This window comes from Stigmatopora argus, chromosome 7 (genome assembly GCF_051989625.1).
Source record: "Stigmatopora argus isolate UIUO_Sarg chromosome 7, RoL_Sarg_1.0, whole genome shotgun sequence".
Classification (NCBI taxonomy): domain Eukaryota; kingdom Metazoa; phylum Chordata; class Actinopteri; order Syngnathiformes; family Syngnathidae; genus Stigmatopora; species Stigmatopora argus.
In genome coordinates, this window is record NC_135393.1 from 18,530,209 (window position 1) to 18,555,312 (window position 25,104).

At 38.5% G+C, this 25,104-nt stretch overlaps 1 protein-coding gene across 3 annotated transcripts in view; it reads right to left on the reverse strand.

Annotated features, from left to right (window-relative positions):
• Positions 1-25,104, reverse strand: part of lrba (LPS-responsive vesicle trafficking, beach and anchor containing) — a 150,008-nt gene that overhangs the window by 28,400 nt on the left and 96,504 nt on the right. For all 3 annotated transcript variants that reach the window (XM_077605523.1, XM_077605521.1, XM_077605520.1), the window contains 7 exons: positions 22,322-22,439; positions 22,143-22,245; positions 20,386-20,501; positions 20,200-20,312; positions 15,106-15,246; positions 12,097-12,216; positions 8,409-8,561 (listed from right to left, as the gene is read on the reverse strand). In XM_077605523.1, coding sequence (XP_077461649.1) covers positions 8,409-8,561; positions 12,097-12,216; positions 15,106-15,246; positions 20,200-20,312; positions 20,386-20,501; positions 22,143-22,245; positions 22,322-22,439 — 864 coding nt within the window. The remainder of the gene's footprint in view (positions 1-8,408; positions 8,562-12,096; positions 12,217-15,105; positions 15,247-20,199; positions 20,313-20,385; positions 20,502-22,142; positions 22,246-22,321; positions 22,440-25,104) is intronic.

Below are 25,104 nucleotides of genomic sequence, written 5' to 3' on the forward strand. Positions count from 1 at the left end.
CCCATTTGCGTTATTTTTAACAGAAATAAATAATAAATAAAATATTTACAGTTTTTGTAGTCCTTTTCATATTTAACTGATAAAATTCTACAAAAAAATAAATTAAAAAAAACAATATTTACATTTTCCACTTTCAATCAAAAATGTACTTATTTGGCATTAACGTGGACAACCAACCAAAAATATGACACCCGTGTTTTAAATTCCAGGTCTATTAATTTCAGGGAGTCCCTCACCTCGTGCCCATCGTTGGCCGCGATCAACTCCAGCACCCCCTTGTGTAAATAAACGATCCGGAAATGAATGAAAAAGCTCCGTATAGCAAAAATATTGCAAAAAGTTAAGCGTTGACATGCCAAAGTGGGAGAATATTTGAGCGGTTGCCAGGTTGGTTGGGCGTTTTCCAGTGAGGGAACAGAAGGTTGGGGCCAGATAGCGGACGGATTCCTGAGCTGGGATTATTGATGTCCCAATTAGCATCCAGTTTGTGCGCCGCCCTAATCTACGGGGGCCGCACTGATCATTAATGAATAATTGAGCAGCCTTTATGTAAATTCAAACGCAAACCCGCATTACTATTGTTCCATATTTGCCTGAAAGTCGTCCAACGGGACAACAGGGTTTTTGCTTTGAGCAATGTGGGCAGTCGCCTAGGGTGCAATCTTGGTGGGGGTGCACGAAAGCCCTAAAAAAATGTTTTTTTTTTAATTATCTTACAGTTTCTGTCATTTTCGTGTCAATTTAGTAGCATAGACTATAGTATCTAATAGAGTTTGCAGACGGGGAATTGCCCGCCCCCTAGCGTCGGTAAAGAGTCAATGCATTCAGTCGAAAATGGGGAAATACATTTTTATACTTACTGTAAAAAAATTGGTATGATGTGTTGATGATTACGCATCACAGAAGGTCAAAGGTCAATATTATCAGAACACAATGTAAATGGAGTCAAAAGGGCGAAAAACAAAAACAATCCGATTATGTTCAGAATTTGTAATATTTAATTATTTGTAATTTATTCAACTCTATTTTTAGGGTTCAGGGTTTGTGCGTACTGTACTCCTCTATTGGGTCACAATGACTTTTTTGCTAAAATAATACTATATGAAAGAAGAACTATGTTTGTATTTTATTCATTAATTTACAATAATAAGGGTCAAGTGGGGGTGCTGGAGCCTATCCCAGTTTACTACGGACACCTTGGATCGTTGGCCACCCAATCAATCGCAGGATTGGCCTATATTTGATAAACATAAATACAGTAATCCCTCGAATATCGCGGTTAATGTGGATCAGACATGGCCGCAATAAACGAAAAACTGCAAAGTAGGATCACCCCTATTAAAAATAATAATAATAATATTTTTTTTCAGTTCTGAGTCTTAGTAGCAAGCGGAAGACAGGGAAATTGCATTCCATGATTTTAAATTTTTTATGACTTTAAAAAAAATTAAATGTTTTTTTTTAATAAAAAAATAAAATGTTTTTTTTTTAAATAAAAAAATAAAATGTTTTTTTTTTAAATAAAAAAATAAAATGTTTTTTTTTAAATAAATAAAAAAATCCCAGAAAAAAATCTGCGACCTAGAGAAGCCACAAAATTTGAACCGCGAAATGGCAAGGGATTAATGTACTATAATATATTTTTGCGTTTGTACGTTGGGGGGGGCCTTTAGGGATGTCTGCCCTTGGCGCAAAATGAGCTAGGACCGCCTCTGCGCGTATTTGTCATTTTTTTTCCTCCACTTTGAGCAGAGAATGCCAATGAAAATACACATAAAAAGCCAACATGTCCAGACTGTGTCAGATTACTTCAATTATTTTCCCTTTGAAACATAAAGCACATCACTGGACAGAAAAAAAGAAGAAAAAACGGGGGGAAAAAACCCAAGAGAAAACCACAGACGGACACTTTGACGGAGTCGCTGTCAAAGGCCGACACGTTACAGAAACCCTGTTTTGATCCCTTAAGCAGCTTGGCCACATTTAAGCTTTTTTTCTTAATGCGTGATGTCCAAAATGTCACCTTAGAAGGTTTTGGGTGAGACTTTTTAAGTCAAGATTATCATCTAAAAAGGCCAATAAGTTGGCTTTTCTGGTACATTTTTGTGCGTGATCTGGATTTCACCTTAACACAATGAATGAAAGTTTAAAAGTGTTATGAAATGGTGACAAAAACAAAAATGGCTGCACTCAAGTCATTTTACACCGACGAAAAAAAAAGCCTAATTGTTAAAATTCTCACAGGAAGCCGTTTGGATTGCACGCTAGGCTAATTTGCATGCAAATGCGTGTGCGTGTTGCCTCCTAATTGGTCGCACATGTTGGTCGCGGTGGCGAGAGAAATGTTTTCTTTTTGTATCGATTACAGACGGATCAAACAAATGCGTGTCAGATGGGCGACGGTTGCAGAAAAGGGCTTTTATTGTGTCGATTTCCTTTTTTTTACGGGGCAAATATGAATTTATTGTTATTTTTTGGGGTTGAAAAAACTGGCCTGGTAACACTTAAGTCACGTCAAGTCCAAAGGGGAGGGGCGAAATCGCCATTCCTATCGAACAAACCACGAGGCAAAACAAACATGTCTGCGGAGTGGGACTAGTTTTCTGTAGTATTTCATTTTTTTAATTTTAGGATTTATTTTAATTTCTTTTTAGTATTTTAAGTCATTCTTGAGAAGGTACGAACGAGCCTGGCTTGGTTTAATACAGAAAAAAAATGTTATTAAAAGGTGACATTATATTTATTGGTCTAAAAATGGGTATCATAGCGGGGTACACGGTCGATTGGTCGCCGGTCGATTGGTCGCCCGGAAGGTAAGTGATAATTACCATTTAAATCGTTGCTCAAATTCCCTAAATACAAACTGTGAATGACTATTTAGTCATATTTAATGCCCTAGTAATTATTAGGCTAAAGAAAAGCTTCAAATTTCCCGGACTTTTATTGTTTTTTTGTTGGAGAACTTGTTAAGACCCTGACTGAACTGACGTACCTTCTTAAAGGGACAGCGCACGTACATACAAACTCTTCTTATTCACTCACACGTCGGCTCAGTGAAAGTGCTCATGGCCATTGTTGGCTTTTATTGATGTGTAGACCGTCTTGTTTTACCTTGTTTTGGCGCCGGTCTTTTGGTCGCCTGTTGTCACGGTCGAGGCGACCAAAAGACCGGCGACCAATCGACCGCACACGTCATAGCGGTATCGGAAAAACACATCTTGATAAACATTGGTTTGGATCGCGAATTAAAAAAAAAAATTGTCGGACAATCTCTTATACAGTTGCAACAAATTACAACTTTTATCAAAATCTACAACCATTAAAGGCAACATCACACACAAAAAGTAGCCTCCCCAATTAAAACTGAGCCAGATTTTTAAAAAAAGCCAGATAAGGCTCGCCAGCCGTACATTCCCAATCCCTGCTCTATAGACGATTTAACCATCTTTCCTCTTTACTAACGACTAAAATCCTTAACGATCGCCCACCACTAGCAAACGCCTTGTTCTTGTAATCACGTGTAATTATGGCGAGTGCGAGTGCCCGCCCCTTTTTGACTTTTCCTTCCGAATCAAGCTAATTTTTTCGTTTTTTTTTTTCACCCCCACACTTTCCTTTTCTTGCTTCCAGTCACCCGATCCTCTGGATCGACCCCCCTGCATACCCCCCCTCCCCTGGTCTCGGCCCGGCCCGAACCCTGACGAGCGCCCTGATTAAAGGCCTTATTAACTGTCCGTAAACGAGAAGCCGAATGTCATCCGGACCGAGGGGCCCGACCGACGTAAGCCAGCGGTATCCCGCGGCGACCGTTTCCCCCTCGAACCGCAGACGGCGAACGGGCGGAGTTCCAGAAGCCCCCCCCCCAGCCCACCGCGCGACCCGCTTGGCTAATTAGACGGGTCGCGAACGCCGGCGTCGCAGCCGCCCGAAACCCGAAACCGAACCCGCGTGGAATCCCGGCAAGCGAACGCGTCACGGCAATCCGGGGGGAACTAAGTGGTCCGCTTTACGGCGCGGGACCAGCAAGTAAACATCGCTGATTGAGGAGTAAATGGGCGAAACCAATACGCCGACCCGCTTTGGGTTTCTTTTTTTGGACGTTGCTAACAAACGCTGATGTTAATCCTGTACACCCACAATGTAAATAAAAGGAGAAAAAAGGGTGCATTCAGGAAAGACTAATTTAACCGCTGAAACCTAAACTGCGCAAACTAAGAAGAATTGTTTTTAGAATCCGAGTAAATAATCAGTTAATTTTAATTCAGAATGCCGTTGAAGAAATTCAATTTCGTGTAAACGCTAGCTATTGTGTAGAAAATTTGTAAAAATATTGCACCCAATAAAAAAACATTGAGAAGGCTTTGAAGCAAAATCCTATTTTAAAAGGGGATTTGTTATTATTATTATGACTACTGTTGTTATGTCTCATTGGATAAGAGAGTGGGTTTTTGGTGTATTTTTTTCTAAATAATAATAATTATTTTTTATGATTTCTACATAATAATTATTTTAAAAAATATGTATAAAAATAATTTCCAAGATAAAGCATTCTAATCAAAATCTATTTGTTCGCATATCTCAATTAAAAGTTTTAGTTTCTTTTTAATGAATTTATTGTGTTATATTGGAGCGACAAAATCACTAGTGTGGATAAAATTTATTATATACTCATATCTATTTCAACCTAATTATCATATACCCAAAACATCATTGCCGTGACCCCAATATTTTGGATTTTTTAGACAAAATCCTTTTCAACTTGCCCGAAAAAGCGACCAATCATCACCAAAATGTCCAAATCTTACATCAACATGTCAAAATATCTTTTAAATTTCCCAATAGTTCAAATGTCAAAGACAAAAAGATGGACGTCCTGATTGGCGAAAAATCATCTTTCTAATGTCTTCCCACAGCGACCAATCATAGCCAAAACATACACGGGCATATTTACTTCACTTCACTTTAAAACTATCACAAAATATTGCAACAATCTTTCGAACTTTGAAGAAAATCATTCTTCCGCCGTGCTATAACGGCGACCAATCGTCGCCAAAATGTACGTGAACATATCTACTCGGCCACAAAACTATGACACAAAAACCCAATATTTGAAGGCCAAAATGATGATATAGCATAAAAGCTGCTAGCGCTCAACAGGCAAACACGAGCACGAGATTTCCCCGTTGCGTTTGTCCTTGGACCAGAAAGTCAAAAGCCAAAAGTTCAACAGAAGCCAAAACATGTTAGCCGACTTGTCCGTTGAGCGGACGCCGAGATAAGGACGGAGACGAGGAGAAGAAGAAAGCGGTTATCTGAGAGAGACGACATTAGCGAGGCGGGACGTCAGCGGCAGTAGATCAGCGCCTTTCTCAGGCTCGTAAAAAATGCCGGCTGAGGAAGATCCTCCTCCTCCTGCGGCGGCGGCGGTGGCGACGGCGAGCGCTGTCTGACATTAGCCAGACGGCCGTTCCCGTCGCGGGGCTAACCGCCGCAGCGACCACTCCACATTAAGATGCCTCTCACGCGCGAACCCGACGAGCGGCCCGGAACGACGTTTACGGGCCGGAAGAGCTTAACGGCAGCGGCTAGCACGCTAGCCGCACACTTCCGGGGTTGAGGGTTCGATCCCAGGTGGGTCCTCACTGTGTGGAGTTTGCATGTTCTCCCTGGGCTTGCGTGGCATTTCTCCGGGTACTCCGGTGTCCTCCCACGTCCCAAAAAGAGGCATGCTAGGCTAGCTGGTTGCAATTGCCATGAATTGTCATTATACAAGTATAATGAGATTTAAAGCTTCACCACAAAGTGCACAAATAACAACAACAAACAGACAAATACATAATAATCCATAAATAACAAGAAAATATTAAATAATTTAAAAATCATAAAAAAATAAATGAACAATAAAAATAATATTAAATAATAAAAATAATAAAAAATAAAAAGTACATTAAATAATAATAGTAATAATAATAATATTAAATAATTAAAAATAATAATAAATACAACAACATAAATAAGTAGGGAAGTGCACAAATGACAACAAACAGATAATCGATAAATAATAATAATAATAATAAATAAGTAGTCAACATAGATAAGTAGTGGTCACATAAATAAGTAGGTACAAAAGTGACTAAAGTGGTTAGCATCTTATGTCGTTTTAGCGCAATACCCTATGATTGGTTGTCCTTTATCTCCTCGTGCCCTGTGATTGGCTGGCCACCGATAGTTTGCTCCAGCACCGATTTCGGAAAAATTCCAAAAACGTCACCATGATTTTTCCACCCTCTATTTCACCATAAGCGACTTCCAAAAGCAAACGAACAAAAACCGCCCACTGCAGATCGGTCGCGACGCTCGTTAACTTTCCCCTAATGATAGCGCGTGGAAAACGAGCCGGCGTTCGGTCGGAGGGCGGCGACGCGACGGGCGATCCTTTACTCCGAGAGGCTTTTAATGGCCTCTCCAGATTGGAGCTTAATTAGCTGTTAATCATCTCGGGCTCATTTTGCGCGAGCGGAGACGGCGGGCGACGGACGGCTGGTCGCGGCGAGCCCATTAGCGGCCAGAGCCAGCCAAACGGCCCATTAAGTCCTTCGCCGGTGCGTTGCGCCTCGCCACGCCGCCAGCTGACACCCTCAAATGCCAACGATCTGTCACGGCCGTGGGCTCGTCGGGATTGGATTTCTGGACTGGAACCGCATCCGTTCACCAACGAATGGTCGCTAGTGATCACGTGATCGGAATTCGGGCCCCATCTCGTCATTTCCAGGCATCGGAATCGGGTTTAAGAGATGGAAAAAATGGTTTTCTGGAATATTTTGATATTATATGAATATATATATATATATATATATACACACATATATACATATATATACATACATATATATATACATATATACACATATATACATATATATATACACACATATATATATATACATATATACACATATATACATATATATATACACATACATATATATACATATACATATATATACATATATATATATATACATACATATACATATATATACATATATATATATATATATACATACATATACATATATATACATATATATATATATTCATTTTCTGAACCGCATATCCTCACAGGGGTCATGGGGGGTGCTGGAGTTTATCCCAGCTGACTTCAGCACCTTGAATTGTTGTCCAGCCAATGGCAGGGCACAAGGAGACAAACTACCAATCACGCATAGCTCGGAACAATTTAGCATACAATTAGCCTAGCATGCATCAGGCGGGGAACGCCCTCAAACGTTGGTCAGCCAATCGCAGGGCACAAGAATCCAAACAACCAATCACTCCTAGCTCGGAACAAGTTAGCATACAATTAGCCTAGCATGCATCAGGCGGGGAACGCCCTCAAACGTTGGTCAGCCAATGGCAGGGGACAACGAGACAAACAACCAATCAGTCATTTATATCATAGCTAGGGACAAATTAGCATACAATTAGCCTAGCATTAATGTTTTGGGGATTTGGGAGGAACATTTAAAGTCCACACAGTGGGAAGGCACCCTGGGATCGAACCCTCGACTCCTCAGACCTGTGCAGCCGACGCTCTAACCATTCAGCCCTCAAGGTCACCTTTTTGCCGTTGATTGGTCGCTGTTTCCGCAAACACATTTTTGGTCAATTCTTAAATAGTAACGACTGTTGTGATATTTTTGGATGTTAAAAGTGATCCGAGCGAGTCACAAGCGACAAGTCAAGGTCATTTAAATTTTGCCGGCGATTGGTCGCCGTTTCCGCACATTACGAAAAACAATTCCATTCATCAATTCCTAAATGACAGTGACCGTTGCGACATTTTCCGAGATATGAGTGGTCACAAGTGACAAGTCACCACAATTTTGGTGACGATTGGTCGCCATTTCCGCACACTGGGAAACCCCAAATATTGGGATAATCCACTTTAGTCACTTCATATAAATCTTTTTAGGACTACTTATTTATTTGTGCACTTTATGGTGAGGCTTTAAATCTCATTGTACTTGTATAACAACAATAAAAGCATTTAATTCCATATTTGTAAGTTGTAAATTTACAAGTCAAGGTCACTTAAATTTGGGTTTGAAAATAAACCGATAAACCGATTGGTGCCGATTTCCTATCACACGATGGGATCTGGAACCTTTGTACTTTAAATCAAAATGTCATTAATACGGCGCATTTGAACAGCATTTAGCCTCCGCAAGCTAATTTTGACAACATACAAAAGCCCCTCCCCACCCAGACAAGCAAAAAAGAGCGGTCGCGTGATTAATGACGGGGGCTCGCTCGCATTAGCCGGCTGGTTAGCAAACCTCGGCGTCCGCGGACCGACCGCCAGGAAATAACAACGTCAACGCGAGTTAGGGTGCGAGGAAACCCACCTGGCGGTTGATTCGCACAAACTCCTCGGGGGTCTTGGCCCAAGGCGGCAGCTCCACGTCCGACACCGCCGTGCCGTCCTCCATCACCCCCAAGTTGTAGGAGTTGGCGTTGACAAACATCTCGGGGAGGTAGTAGAACTCCGGAATCAGCTCCTGCACGGGGTGGATTATTTTTTTAGAATTAAAAACATGTTTTTCATTGTCATTTATCCTATTTTTAAGTGTTTTTCCCAGAAGTTGGGAACGAATTAATTAGTAATTACCGTACTTATTAATTGTGCCAAAAAATAATGTAAGCAGTAATTGACAAATGATATTTTATCTGTTAAAGTGAGGCCTGTTGATAAATGCTGTTTACAAATATTAGACGTTACAGTAATTAGTTTCTAAAGAGAAATATGTATTTGCCTTTTAGTTTGATTTACCGCAGCCGAAATGCATTATGGGATTGAAAACCGGATCGAATCCGATACCACAAAAGTAGCAGTATCGGATCAGGACGTTGCTAATTAGAAGCCGTTAAGAAAATGTATATAAATGTATAAAAAAATGGAGGACCATTAAAAAAAATTATGGTAGCTTTGGTCTTGCATAATTTTCTTCTTTTTTTTCAACTTTTACTAGCAAATATGTACTTATTATTGTATGGTCCATTTTGAAAATGTATGATTTTTTTAAATTCTTTATTCATTTAAAAGTGAAATATTTCATATAAAAAATAAAAAATTAAAAACACTCTTTTTGAGCATTCGACTTCTGTCGTTTATCAAAAAAAAAATTATAAAATTGACCAAAAATTAGGCATAAAAGGTCCACCCAATTGGGATTCCTTTGGATAAAATCTAGATACATTATTAAAAATAAAATTTAATAAATGATTACTTCTTTGAAATCAATCAAAATGGCAACTTTCTAAATTTATTCAAAAGTTTCCTTTTTACTCTCACAATAAAACTTTTTTTTCATGTTGCGTGATGCTTTTAGTCGCCCGTCTGGAAAAAAAAATACAAGACTGGAGACGCGATTTTGACGGCGAGACGCGGAACTTCTCCGAGGCTAACAAAGCGGAACTTGTAGCGTAATGAGCGTAAACACTGCCCTGGCGTGTTTTTCTTGAAAGAGCATGCTTCTCCAATTAGGCCGCCGCCGGCTAGCGTAATGGCGGCCATGTGTAAACAGCAAAGATGATGAGGGAGAATTTCCTGTCCAATTTTTTTGCATTTTATACTGGCGGTGAATTTGCAGCCAGTCCTCCCAGTTGAAAGACACACACACACACACAAAATGAGCGCAAGCTAACGCTATAGCGTCCATTTAGTGTAAACGCTATCGTGTAGAATATTTTTTTTAGAATATTGCATCCCAAAAAATCCCATGTACGTTGACAATCCAATTTTAAAAGGGGATTTGTTATTATTATCTTGACTACTGTTTTTGTGCCTGTTTGTTTTTTTCTAAAATAATTTCACCCCAAAAATACATACATACATATATATGTATATATACACACGTATATATATTTATATATGTATATATATTTATATATGTATATATATTTATATATATATATGTATATATGTATATATATATATATGTATATATGTATATATATATGTATATATACACATACATATTACGTATTTTTGGGGTGATGTGTTAAACTTGATGTCTACTTTTTCTAATTGCTGTTTTGTGCTCTGCATTTTCAGAAGAAAAAAATAATATTGAATATGTCTCTTAGTATATATATATATATATATATATGTATCTATGTATCTATGTATGTATATATGTATGTATCTGTGTATGTATATATATGTATATATATATGTGTATATATATATTTATATATTTAGATATATATATATACATATATATACTTCAGAGACATGCTTATTTATTTATATATTTATTCATGTATTTATTCATTAACTTACTTATTACCTATCTATTTGTCTAAAATGTCTTTTTCTGTGTCTGTATTCTCACCCTCTTGCTACTCTTGATACCGTGACAACGAAATTTCCCGAATACGGGATGAATAAAGTTATCCAATCCAATATAACAAAAATCTGATTCAAATTATAGTTATATAAGGCCAAAATTATGATATAGCAAAGCGTCCAGCCAGCAACATTAGGCGCAGCGGGGGCCCCGCCCCTCCCCTCCCTTCCCCGGGCCCGGTCAGAGGCCAGCCCCCTCTGATCCCCAATCCTGTCCCGTCACGGGTCAGCGCCCCGGTTTCTTGCCCCGCCCCCTCCCGTCCTCGCTACACTTCCACTGTTGCTCCCGCTAACCTCTGCAGGTTTCTCTCGATGCCTCCGGGCCGAGGCGAGAGGTCGAGGTCAAGGGATTGGGGGGGTCACGCTAGCGTCACCCGGGCTAGAGACGCATTCAATCGGGGTGTTGTAGCCTATTATCACCCCTTCTTTTAAGAAAAACAACAAAAAAGGAGGGGGGGTAAAAAAATAACAGTGAGGCTTTTTGCCCTCTGGCGGGCTTCCATGAATGGCTGCGATGCTCAAGCTAAATGCTATACGGCGCCCGCTAAATTGAAACGTCTCTTCGTTAATTCCTCTTTTGCGTCCGGGGTGAATGAGTGCGTCCGAGCGGAAAAAGTCGACTGACGCGGATTCAAATCGGTGGCGGAAAAATTTCATTTCAGATATAATATTTAGATTTTTTTTTATAAATGGATTAAAAGAACTGGATTAAAAGCCCCGAATATTCCATTTTTTTATAGATCTAAAACAATGTTTATTTTAGCTTTTTTAAATATATTTTTAGATTTTACAAAATGATTTTTGAACTAAAAACACAGAAAAAAATGGATTAAAAAATGACAATGATTGATTTAAAAGGGGGAAAATCAGGAAATTTAATATACATCTATACTCTTCATTTTGCTTTCATCCTAAAACAGAAAGTCAGCACTCACGATTGACTTTTTCGGGCCACACAAAATTATGCGGCGGGCCAGATTTGGCCCCCGGGCCGCCACTTTGACACGTGTCCTTAACGTTCATAATTGAAAAAGAATGGAAAAAAATGGCAAATAATTCATTGAATCGAATGAAATTTTTCATCTACACAACTTTTATCCGTATGTAAAAAGATCCCCCTATAAAGCAAAACGACGCCATCTTGGCTAGCCCGTCCACCGCCATCGCGTTCCATATCGTCGTGGTCCATTTTTGCTTATTGTTTTTGATCCGTCCCGCTCTGATAGCTTTTGACGGCGGGAGCGAAACCATCGCCTTCGCAATCAAGCGCCGCCGTAACGGGATCCACATGTTTGATCGCCGAGGTGGGGGCGGTGGAGCGCAATCAAGCGTCAAACGCGCAACCCCCACCGATGGGCCGACCCGGTGCCGACGGACCCCGAGCCGGAACGTTGCTTTGACATCCCGTGTCGGACCGTAAACGTTTCGGGCCAGCGGTTAAAAGTGCGGCGGGTCGAGTTGGAGATTGGGCCAGGGGGCGTGGCCTAAAATGGAAGTTCGGGTTATAGCTGGGCCGAATGGGAGACAGATGAGGATTAGTCTCCGCCTTTGATCGCCCGAGCGGGGATCTTTGGTAGCCGTTGGACGCTAATTGCGAGCGACGGGCCGGCGCTGGCGTTCGTCGGGTTGAAAAATAGTCGTCGGAAACGGAGCTAAAATGGCAACCCAAAAAAAAAAATGTTTACCTTGACGTCGGACGTGTCTCGCTGGCAGTTCCTCCAGGCGCGGGAAACCGAGGAGAAGGTGCGGTCGGCGTGGTCAAATTTCCCGCCTTGAAAATTTAGGAAGAATGTGGTGAAGGGTTCCTGTCAGTTAAAAACAAACAAAAATTAAAAAACTATTGAATTGAATTATTTTAGAGTCATTAATACATTTTGTTATTATTTTACATTCATTCCATTTTATTTTTTATTACATTGTATTTTCTAATAGATTTTATTGTATTTTTTTTAGTTATTTTATATACATTTTCCCATTTTATTTTTTATTAGATTGTATTTTTTAATAGATTTTATTGTATTTTTTAGTTATTTTATATACATTTTCCAATTTTGTTTTTTATTACATTGTATTTTCTAATAGATTTTATTGTATTTTTTTTTGTTATTTTATATACATTTTCCCATTTTATTTTTTATTAGATTGTATTTTTTAATAGATTTTATTGTATTTTTTAGTTATTTAATATACATTTTCCCATTTTGTTTTTTATTACATTGTATTTTTTAGTTATTTTATATACATTTTCCCATTTGATTTTTTAATTACATTGTATTTTTTAATAGATTTTATTGTATTTTGTAGTTATTTTATATACATTTTCCCATTTTATTTTTTATTGCATTGTATTTTTTTATAGATTTTATTGTATTTTTTAGTTATTTTATAAACATTTTCTTATTTTACTTTTTAATTTTTATATTTATTACATTATTGTCATGATTACAGTCACATTTCCAGTTTGAACTGGAGCAATCCTAAGCTAACCATTGCTACATCTACAGTTATAGAATCAAACACATAAATGTGACAATGTTACTCATATTCACTTTGAAACAAAGATGACATTAGATGGACAAAGTTATCTAGCATATATTTAAAAAAAAATAGCATACTAACTCAATGCTGCTATTTCCACACCATGTCATGACCTCGTGCATCATTAAAAGAGTTCCAGGGAGGAACAAAAGTATTTTTTCTGTTCCTGAGGAAACTAGGACAGTCCATTTCACTAATTGGAGAAGGGGGGGGGGAAATTTCTCCTGATCAAGCCATTCTTTCTCTATTTATCAGTTTAGGAATATATGTATTTTAGGAATATGTGTTGGGAATGAGTTCTGTTATAGTTGGGAAAGTAAGTATTTATTTTTGGGAGTCTGTCTCATGTTTTGTGTTAATTGATTGTTCGATGTCCCCTTTATGTTTCAATGGTGCTGGCCACCTGTGCTATGTAACGTGTATCTATGTTTTGTGAAGTTATTCTAGTCTTGTCTTGTCTATGTGCAGCAATGTAAACAAACGTCTGATTATTTTGCAATGCTTTTATCCTCTTTCTCATCGAGTAGAGTTTGCTCTTTTCTTTTTTTCTTTTTTTGCTAATTGAAACTAGTTCCTTAAACATAGTTTTGTAACTCACTAACTGTACAATAAAATTATGCTGTCTTATAAACTTCCCTCTTTTTTTGGTGAACAGTTTTTTGTGAAAATTTCAAATAACGATACAAATTTAAGTGATGTTAATCAAATAGTTTTATTTTGTACTGTATTTTCCGAACTATAAGTTGCATTTTTTACGAGTAATACTACTAGTACGTCTTTTGTTTTTTTGTTTCTCTCTGACCATTGACAGTTCATCATATTTTTTTTCTACTTACCATATTTTCTCGCATATTAGCCGCCTCTGCGCATAAGGCACACCCTTAAAATTGCCTTAAAATCGTTGAATTTGACAATTTCTCTCGTATAAGCTGCCCCCTGATTACAATTTTCACCTCCATATTCATGGTTTTAATAGGGAGTACAAATGTAATACTTTGAAGGGAAAGTCTTAAGAAAAATCATGACAGGTGGTATTTTTGAGATACTGTATGAATCAAAAGCACATTATTAGGGTCACTATCATAAGGAAGTAGAAACTTTTGACGTAAAAAAAAGTAATCAGGGGTTCACTGTATCGCAAAAATGTGTGTCTCAAGGGCTAAAGATTTAACCTTGTGATGCCAGTTGCTTTTTTGCCGCTTTACGACAATGACAAGAATTTTAAAAAGATTGCCGTCACCAAAATGGCCGAAAATTGACTTTGTTGATGAAAATAATATTTGCGAAATCGATTGCTATATTGCACATTCCGAAATATAGACAATTTCAAAAAGGAAGTCATGTGAGCAGTACAACCAGGAAGTGTGCCCGTAGCGTGTGCAACCTATATAATAATTTCCAGTTCTTTATGCAGTTCACGAAATACGGTATTTGAAACTCAAGTTTAGCCTTTCAGGTTCTGTTTAAAAATTCCGATTAGCTTTCCGGTGTCACAAATATCATCTCACAATATTCTTTACCACAAAAAGTGAAATTTAATCACCCGTATTATAAACGTACTCGGCAGGGCGCTAACAAACACTGCGTTTGAAACAAAACAAAAAGCAAAAGTAATCCCGGGGAGAATTTAAAGGCGCGCCGCTGATGCATTTCTAATCACGTATAATCTTGTTAGGACGGATCAATAGTGCTCTCTCTTGCCCGACCCCCACGTACTTAAGCACCTCCCCCCTCCCGTCTACCTGAACGCGACCGCCGCCCACCGCAACGCTAGCGTGTAATTTATACGGCCCGTAAGAAAGAGGCCGGCGTGACATTAATATGCTTGGGAGGGTCGGCGCACGAGGCTCAAGCGGCCTTAGCATAAGCCCGCTAATGATGCTCGTGGATCAATGGCGGCGCTCTGCTGGGACCGGCTGACAATGGTGAGCTAGCGGCGCAATAACGCGCAAACGTTGAGGAGGGGGGCCGGGGTCAGAAAAAAAAAGAAAACACAAAAAAAAACATAGTAACCTCTCAATCCCTGGAGGGCAGTAGCGCAAAATTGATGGCGTCCACTCAACAGAGACAATATTGCCCGGCGCTCGAGTCTCTTAAAAAGTCATCTCCGGATGGAGCCGGATGGGATCGGACCGGGAGGGTCGGCGCTTGCTTACCATGCGGAGGAGCCAGGTCAGGGCGAAGCCGGAGGTGGAGTAGTGCGTGCCGTAGTGGAACTTGGGCACCTGTTCGTCGTCCCACGACTCGAAGCGCTCGGAGAAGAAGGCGGCGCGCTTGGGGTTCAGGGCGCCGATTGGCTGCAAAGAATTTAGTTTCATTTGAAAATTCATCTCAAGTCAAAATAAAGTGAAGATTATATCTTGAAAACGTAACAAATGAAGATACCTATACCATTTTAATGTCTTTTTTTATACAAGGATTTTTGTTTTTCTATATACTGTCTATATTATTTTATTTATTTATTATTTATTTTTTTCTATTTTTACTTCATATATTTAGCTATATATTTCAATTTAATCATATATTTTTTACAAACAATACTTTGCGCTTCATATTTCATTCAAACCTTTTTTGAATCGCTTATCCTCACAAGGATCGCGGGGGGTGCTGGAGCCTATCCCAGCCAACTACGGGCAACAGCTAGGGGAAACCTTGAATCCTTGGTCAGCCAATCGCAGGGCACAAGAATCCAAACAACCAATCACTCATAGCTAGGAACAAGTTAGCATTCCAATGTTCAACCAGCTAGCCTAGCATGCATATTTTGGCGATGTGAAATTACTCAGAGAAAACCTACGCAAGCCCGAGTAGAACATGCAAACTTCACACAGTGAGGACCCACCCGTGATCGAACCCACGACCCCAAAACTGCAAGGCCAACGGGCTCACCACCCCACCACTGGACCAATTTTTTTTTTCATTTTCAATTGACGAAAGGCGTTCTGCAAAAAGGCTTAAAACTTCCCGTTCATCACGCTAGCTTAGAAACGACGTCGTTTTGCACCGACAGTCGGATGCGGTGATGTCCCAAATAACCGAGCCTCGTTTTGGTTGGGCGCGGCGACCCCATACGGACGAGCGCGGCGCGGCTATTACGCGGGTGCGCAAAAGGAGCTCAGCTGGGATCAATACGGCCACGAGTCTCCGGGTGACAGGTGATATGAAAGAGATGCCATTGATCCGCCCCCCCGCTAGCCCTCGTCCTCAAAAGGCCATTATTCCATTAGCATTGATCCGCTACGCACGCGTGTGTGTGTTTGTGTGTGTGTTTGTGTGTGTGTACGTGATGGATTAAAGGGGGCGGAAACTGACAAGTAATAAAAATCATGGCGTCCTGAAAAGGATTTCCACAAATGGGGATTTAAATGACCGCCGGCAGAATCTTAAGAGTATTTCCAATTTTTATTTTTTTATGAACACGGGAAGTAAATGACTAACTTGGACTGTCGCGCAAACTCGTTTTTTGAAGGATGACATGACAGGTGAAATTTTAAAATGTAATAAAAGATTAAGTAATTGGGCGAATGTGAATTGTGCTGCACAGGAAATGGCAGCAAAGAAAAAGGAAATGCTTGGAAATTGAAAATAAGAGTAAGTGGAGGAAGATAAAATATGAAATGAAATGGAAACACTATTAAAAGTTTATAGATCAAATTTTCCAACAGTAAAATAAAAACAAATGCAGGAACATGAAAATGTGCAGTAATTTTTTTTTTTTTAACTTTTTTTTTTTTTTAAATTTGATCAATTTAAGTGGGGGAAAATAAATCAATGATAAATATTAGATAGTGTATTATTAAATAAAATAACAAAACAATGTACCTAAAACAAACAAAAAAGATTTTTTAAATGAAAATTGAACGTAAAAACCTAATTAGGAAGGTATGTGCGGTATATAAAATCTAAAAAAAGTCATTCAAAAGGTTTAAAATAATGTCATATAAAATTTAGATGAAATCAAAAAGTGGGGGGATATAAAAAAAAGTGCAGAAAATTAAATAGGAACATTTAGGAAAAATAAATATTTTCAAAAATAAAATTAATAGTGGTATACAAAATGGATAAAATGTACTTTATTTAAAATGCAAAAAAATATCAATAAATCAATGGGGGGCAATAATGTATATTTATAAAAAATATTTAAAAAACATAACCTGACGTACAAACGACTTTCCACGCCAAATGTAGCATCCGTACGAAAGCTAGCATCTCGGCGAGCGACGGTGAGCGTATTGCGTCGCCGCCGCCGTGATGGCGACTTGACAGTGATACAGTGCGAGTTCCTCGGGGGCGCCGGGCTCAGGGCTGAGTACACATGGTGAATTATACATCACAGCCATTGCTCTGATTTATTGCCCTAATAACAGCCCGCTCATTAAAAAAAGAAAAGGCTTGAAGGAGGCATATAAAAAAAGAAGTAGTGAAAGTGCCAGTGCCGCGTCGCGCGCCGCCCGACGTCGTTAACGCCGTAAATTATAGCGGGGGGGACGCGGGGGGGATTCCGACGCGGCATCTCGCGGTACACGAACGGCGCCTGGGTAGAATCTTCCGCGGGCTACAAATTGGGCCGATTTATCACCGTCGGCAAAACCTGAGTATCGCCTTCGCCGGCTAATAGCACGCTTCTAATTGGACGCAGCTAGCTAAAGATGACGCTAGCTTCGGTAAAATTCGGGCGACGATTTATTTGGGCGAGGTCGTTGAAAAATGGCCAAGATTGTGTGTGACTTCCTTCTCGGACTTAACTCCTCTATGCCTGAATATTTAATAATTAGACATCATATCACATTAGAAGGATGCATAAATGTGAAAATAATGTAAAACAAATTGAACAATAAATTGAAAAATCCTCAATAAAATGAATTTAAAAATTAAAAATAAACACAATTTGAAAATTAATTGGATCGGCTACAGCACCCCCGTGACTTAATCAGGGTAAAGCAGTTTAGAAAATGAGATAAGATATATATATATATATATATATATATATATATATATATATATATTCTATGTATTTTCTATATTTTTCTTGATTAATTTTAGGATTTTAACATTTTCAAACTGTATTTTTAAATTATTTTTCTAAATTTTGTATTTCTTGCTAATAGTAATTTAATGTATCCTGCCAACTTATTACACGCATTCATTCATTTTTCGAGCCACCTATCCTCAAGGGTCACGGGGGTGCTGGAGCCTGGAGAGTTGAATTGGTTGCCAGCCAATCACGCTCACACACCTATGGGCAATTTGGAATCTTCAATTAGCTTAGCAGTCTTCAATTAGCTTAGCAGTCTTCAATAAGCTTAGCAGTCTTCAATTAGCTTAGCAGTCTTCAATTAGCTTAGGAGTCTTCAATTAGCTTGGCAGTCTTCAATTAGCTTGGCAGTCTTCAATTAGCTTGGCAGTCTTCAATTAGCTTGGCAGTCTTCAATTAGCTTAGCAGTCTTCAATTAGCTTAGCAGTCTTCAATTAGCTTAGTAGTCTTCAATAAGCTTAGCAGTCTTCAATTAGCTTAGCAATCTTCAAATAGCTTAGCAGTCTTCAATTAGCTTAACATGCTTTAATTAGCTTAGCAGTCTTCAATTAGCTTAGCAGTCTTCAATTAGCTTAGCAGTCTTCAATTAGCTTAGTAGTCTTCAATAAGCTTAGCAGTCTTCAATTAGCTTAGTAGTCTTCAATAAGCTTAGCAGTCTTCAATTAGCTTAACATGCTTTTTTTAAGATGCGGGAGAAAGTCAAGTACCCCTAGAAAACCCACTCGCGCACGCAATCTCCACACGGGAAGTCTGGAACCCGCCGGAAATTGAACGCTCGATCTCCGAACTGTGAGGCGGACATGCCGACCACTTCTCCACCGTGCCGCATTTACATTGGTTCAATGTAAAGTCGGGCATCAAGGTGTTAAAATCAATAGGCCATTAGCCGAGGTGGCTACGGGTTCGATAATCGCTCGCTACTTGTGTAACATGGACGTAGCAACAAAAAAAGGGGAATCCGGTGCGCAGTTATCAAGACGACAACGTTATCTCGGACGGGACGGCGTCGGGTGTCGGCCGCGGGTTAGAGTTTATGATAAGAATGGTCCCGCGAGGTCAAGCTGCGGCCGAGGTAAATTACGTGTGGCCAGCGGACGATGACGGCGTGTGAGGTGAGCGTTTGCGCCGCCTCGGCTTCTCGATGTCAAGGCGGGGGCGCTTGACGTGCAATTCGCCGTTTGGGTGGGAAGACGTGTTCACGGGAAGTGGGAGGAAAGAAAAAGGAAAAAAAAGCTGCGTTCAAGTGTCTTCAGAGCGAAAATTTGGTCGAATTTTACAACAAAGCACAGCTACTTATAGTCAGGCGGCATATATCATGATTTTTTGTTGTTCGAATTATGAATCTATTATTCCTAAAATGGAGTTCTTTCCGTCCGGCCATTTTTATCTTTTTTCTGGCCGGCAGTGTTTTTAATTCTTTGGCTGCTATTGACGTAAATGGTGAAAATCGCTTTGTTTTTCTATTTATAAATCTTGTTGAAAATACATTTAAATAGTTAATGAGAGAATATTTTATTTTTCCCTCTTTCCGTAAATAAAATCAAAATGAAATGATAAAAAATAAATAGATATTAAAAAGCTAAATATTGTTAGTTGCCATGCTAGATGTTCATTAGGCTAAAGTAAATAATAAAAATAATTAAAAGAAAATAATAGTAATTTTAAAAAGAATGTATAATGTAAAATATATATATATATAATCTTTAAAAAGCACAATTTTATTTAAAAATAATGCTAATAAATAAAATTGTGCTTTTTAAAGATTATATATATATATATATATATAATCTTTAAAAAGCACAATTTTATTTAAAAATAATGCTAACAACAAAAGGCAAAAAACTCAATATTCAGATCTTTTTTTTAAAATCTATTTATGTTTTATAGTGAAAAAATGGGGACAACTGGATGTTTAATGTAATTTTATCATTTTATTTAAATTTTAACAATATTTTTATTAGAAACAAGAAAGGAAAAATATTCTTTTTAAAATTACTATTATTTTCTTTTAATTATTATTAATTTTAATTTAATTAAAATTATAATAAATTAAATAATATAAATTAATTTTTATAAATTAAATTTTAATCTTTTAATTATTATATACATATATATATATATATATATATATATATATATATATATATATATATATATATATATATATATATATATATATATGGGTTTTTTTTTTTAAACCGAAACGCATTCTTACCTTGGACAAGTCTCTAAAGTTGCTAGGCAAAGTCAAATCTAATTGGTCGACTTCGTAGTTGGTGATGATCCACGGGAAGACAGGGTACTGGTTGAGGTCGTTATAGGTCCGACCTGGTGGAAAGCGAGGGCGGGGGGTTGAGGCCAAAGGGGGGGACGCGAGTGCGGGAAAAAGGAGGCTCCTTACCGGAAATGGTGTTGAGGAAAATCAGGTACTCAAAGTTGGAGATTTCGCGCCGTTGCCAACGTTGCGTCATGTTGGACGCCTTGAAAAGCTGCTTTGGCGTGGCCAGTGAAATTCGCCTGGAAAGAAAACAAACACTTTTTTTGAAACATCCTGAATAGGAATTTTATTTCACACTGTTTGTGTGTTGATATTGTATTGTGAAAGAATATGTAGCTGTCAATGCTAGCAAATGAGCAACAGAGCGGCTAAACATCCAAAAATATGATTTCGGAGTGGCTAAAGACAAAGAAGTTTGGGGATTTTGTCACCTTTTGTGGCGAGGCGTACCAAAATAAAGCTTTAATGTGTTTCAAATAGTTTCTGTTTTTCCAATAGTGGCAAAGAAATAAAAAAATAGCAACTACGACTCACGTTTTGGTTTTAGCTAACACACGTTTTGGTTTTAGCTAACACACGAATACGCTGCTTCAAAACACAGATGACGTATCGTTGAAAAGGAAGTGAGTGCGCTACTTTCAAAATAATGGAATGTTTGTGTTTTAAAAATTCTAAAATGTATTTAGAAGATGACTTAGCGTTTTGTCAACGGGCGAAATGCTAATCTTATTGACGTTGCGTTTCCAAATGAGTCGTAACGCTATGCTAGCTGGCCAGACAAAGACAAAATTATTATCATTATTTTTTTTATTTTGTAGTTTTGATACAACATGCGTATTTGGTAAAGACTGGCGTAGTAAACTACGAAAAAAATATTTGTAGTATTTGTCGCATTAAAAAAAGAGCAGCATGTAATTTTATTTGTTACACACCCATATTTATAATCAATTCAATTGAAAATAATAAACTAAAAATTCCAAATACAATTTGGGTCATATTTGTTACCCCCCAAAAAATGTCTTGGGTTTAATTTGACTGTTCTGGCACAGCGTGAAAAATAAACCCGAGCAACACTAGTTAAGAAGACAAATACGCAATAAATTGGGGCTGAAGGCACATATTGTGCTACACACACACACACACGCGCACACACACACACACACACACACACACACACACACGTGCACAAACACACAGCGGGACAACAACAAATGAGTCCCGATCCAATTAAAACAAAGGGGAATGATAGAATAAATCACTGTCGGGATGCCGATTAACAACATTAGCTTTCTTCAAAGTTAAAATATAACCTCACTAACACATTTTTTTCAGTTATAATCAAGCTATCATCCTTTTTAAAGCTTATTTTTAACCCCTTTGTCATTTCACATTGAAGTCTGGATCGATAAAAAGCAGAAATTATTGCCGACGCGGTCACGTGATCGAATTTTGGGTTTTCAAAATGTATTTATTTAATTTTAAGTAAGAACAAGATGGCTGCCATGGATGGCGATAGACGTCCAATCCAGTTTGAATGGGAGGCTGGCAGATCAGAGGATTGATACATTACTTCTAATAGAAATTAAAATAACTCAGTGGTGTATTTAAAAAAAAACATACTAGAGGTGGCGAACACGTGGCTCTCGAGCCGTAGGCGGCTTCCGCGCAAAATGAATTTGGCTCTTTGCTTCTTATGATATTTTGTATATAAGGTTTCATGTTTCTCTTATTGTTATTCTCTCTTAAAAACACTCAAATTCATCAGGGTCAATTAAGAATAAATAATAAAATATATATTATCAGGTCGGATCGCACCCTCTGGGGCGCCACTTTTGGCCCACGAGCCGCACCTTTGACACAGATAAGTAATTAACTCTAACCTGGTTTGCGGTAGGCCGAAGTTGGTGCCCAGACCCACCCGCGGAAGACTGTGGACCACCTTCTTGACGGTGGCGGCGTCGGGGAAGTTGAACATGACGGCCGCTAGGAGAAGAGTTGGAACGTTTGGACATTTTCAAGGGCGGAACCGGCGAGTCGACGCCGCGTGGCGGCGCCTTACTTCGGTTGGCCATGAAGATCTCCAGCGCTGTGTTCTGCAGGAGGTACTTCCTGGAGAAGATGGCCCGGATTTCCGTGAACAGCCATTTGCCGTGAAGACCTTCCGTGTAGGCTAAAATCTGGAAGAACAACAGAAGTTTTGTGAAAAAAATGGCAACAGCTAAGAATTCAAAAGTTTTTTCAAAGAGCCGATGCTACAAAAAATATTAATTGTGAATTATTTTTGCTCATGGGCCATGCCAAATCATGCGGCGGGCCAGATTTGGACCCCCGGGCCTTAAATTGGATTAATTTAGATTAAACAAAAATACCTCAATGCATTGTGGGAATGCATAAGTGTCTGAAAATAGGAATAAAAAACTAAATAAATTGGGGGAAAGAAGGAAATCCCAGGGGAAAAAAATGAGGATATGAAGAAAATGCAAAAAAAAAAATCTAATTAAAAAAATACACTGAAGACAACTTTAAAAACATTAAGATACCATTTTAATTAAATGATTTTAAGTAAGGATTTTTGTTTCTATATATGTCTATTATATTACCATGGCATTTTCTATTTTTCAAAATTAATCGAAAATAAAAAAATAATTGAAGACTATTTTCATTTCACATATTTAGCTGTATATTTTAAATGTAATCATCTTACATTTTTTGTAGTAACACTACTCTGAGGTATGTATGATCCCATGCATCATTCATATTTGTTAAACATGAATTTATGAATGAAGGGGTTAAACATGTATTTGCCATTAGCCGTTATAGCTGGGCAATAGCTAGCTAGCTACTTGTGAAAAAGCACCTGAAGAAAGGAAATAAAAAATCCAGTTGGTCCGAGCTAGTTCATTTTTCACCTCCTGGCCAGAGCGGCACGATGAATGTCTTTTATTGATCAGCGCCCGTGAAAAAAAGATTCCTTAAGCGGCCAAACGACGGCTATTTAGCACGCCCGAGGATGACTGATGGCGCGGCGCGGCAGCCATCTTGTGAGGACAAATAACAGTTGTTTTCATCCAAATCTCTTTTCAAAAGATTCATTGAATCACCGCCAATTCAAAAGTTAATTTTTGTTGTTTTTGTTTTTTTGGCATCTTTTTTATAATGTTCTTTTTGGATTTTGGTCCGTTTTTCATGTACTTTTTTATATTTATCATTAAATAGAAACATAGGCAAAATGAGCACTTCAATTTTGTTTTTGAGTGGGTCAAAAAAAACGGCTCCCGAATTGATCCCATTTTTTTGTAAGTGGAGGAACATGGCGCCTGGAAGAGAGCTAGCGCTAATAGCGCCGGCGTCTCGGCCAGCCGCTAATCCACATTTAATTGAACTCCAGAGACTTTCAAGTGAGTCTCTCGTATTCCTGCGAGAGCGCCGGACGTCCTCAGCTGCTCGCCTCGCCCGGCCTACTAATGAGCTCCTCTGAACCAGACGCTTCGCCTCGCCTCGCCTCGCGTTGCGTTTGAATCTCTGAGATGAATAATAACGGCGGCGCCACAAAAAGAGCTTCCTGACAGCCAATTCTAGTCCAAAAAAAGAGGTCTCGCCGCGTCTAAAAGCGGAAAGAGTGCCATCGGAAACGCTCCGTGGCTAAAAGGAGACGCTAACGGCGTTGACTTTCTGTGACAAACGCCTGAAAAAGAACGTAAAAACGTCAAAACAATTTGATGGTTTGAAGTGTCAACGTATTACCAAGTGTCGAGTCATTTTGGTGTTATTTTCAGAGGTTAGAGCACTGTCAAAGTGGCGGCCTGGGGGCCAAATCTGGCCCGCCGCATCATTTTGTGTGGCCCAGGAAAGAAAATCATGAGTGCCGACTTTCTGTTTTAGGATCAAATTAAAATGAAGAATATAGATGTATATTAAATTTCTCAATTTCCCCCCTTTTAAATCAATAATTGTCATTTTTAATCCATTTTTTCTGTTTTTAGTTCAAAAATCATTTTGTAAAATCTAAAATTATATTAAAAAAAGCTAAAATAAACATTGTTTTAGATCTATAAAAAAACTGAATATTCAGGGCTTTTAATCCAGTTCTTTTTATCCATTTATTTAAAAAAATCTAAATATTATATCTAAAATGGTCCGGCCCACGTGAAATCGAGTTGACGTTAAAGCGGCCCGCGAACCAACCCGAGTCTGTCACCCCTGGGTAAGAGAGAGTTTAGCTAAGGTGGCTAGCTCCAAGGTAGTTTTAGCGTGACCTCGCTATCGCTAAGGTGGCTAGCTCAAGTAGCTTGTAGTTAGCGAGCTCAAGTAGCTTGTAGTTGCGTATAACGAAATTAGTGGTGCTACTCCACAAAGTGTGTTTCTCAGTAAAAACATAAATAAGTCATATAAAAAGTCACGGTAAATTCTAAAATATTGTGCAATGTAAGATATTGCACATTGTTATTGCAAATAACAATAAGACTGAGGAAACAAAATGGAGAGCAAAGAGCCACTGCACCCATGCGCCGCCATCTTGGATCATCAATTTTGTTGTGGCTATCCCCAAATCACGGTTTTGACCAATTTCACTAAGTGAATTTTAAGACTTTGTTAAATTGGACCCATTCTGAAAAGAATTTAATGATAGTTTATGGGAAATTAAACTGCTTGAAAACTTTTTTTGACTTTCATACAAACAAAACATGAATTACGCGAGGCACCATAATTAAAAAAAAATGACGCATTTCATGACCGACCCGATAAAACGCAAGGCTTCAAGGCAAGGAAAATACGTTAACCTCCGACTAAACTAGTTTTATGGATTATTATGTTTACAGCCAAACATATAGACTATAGGGT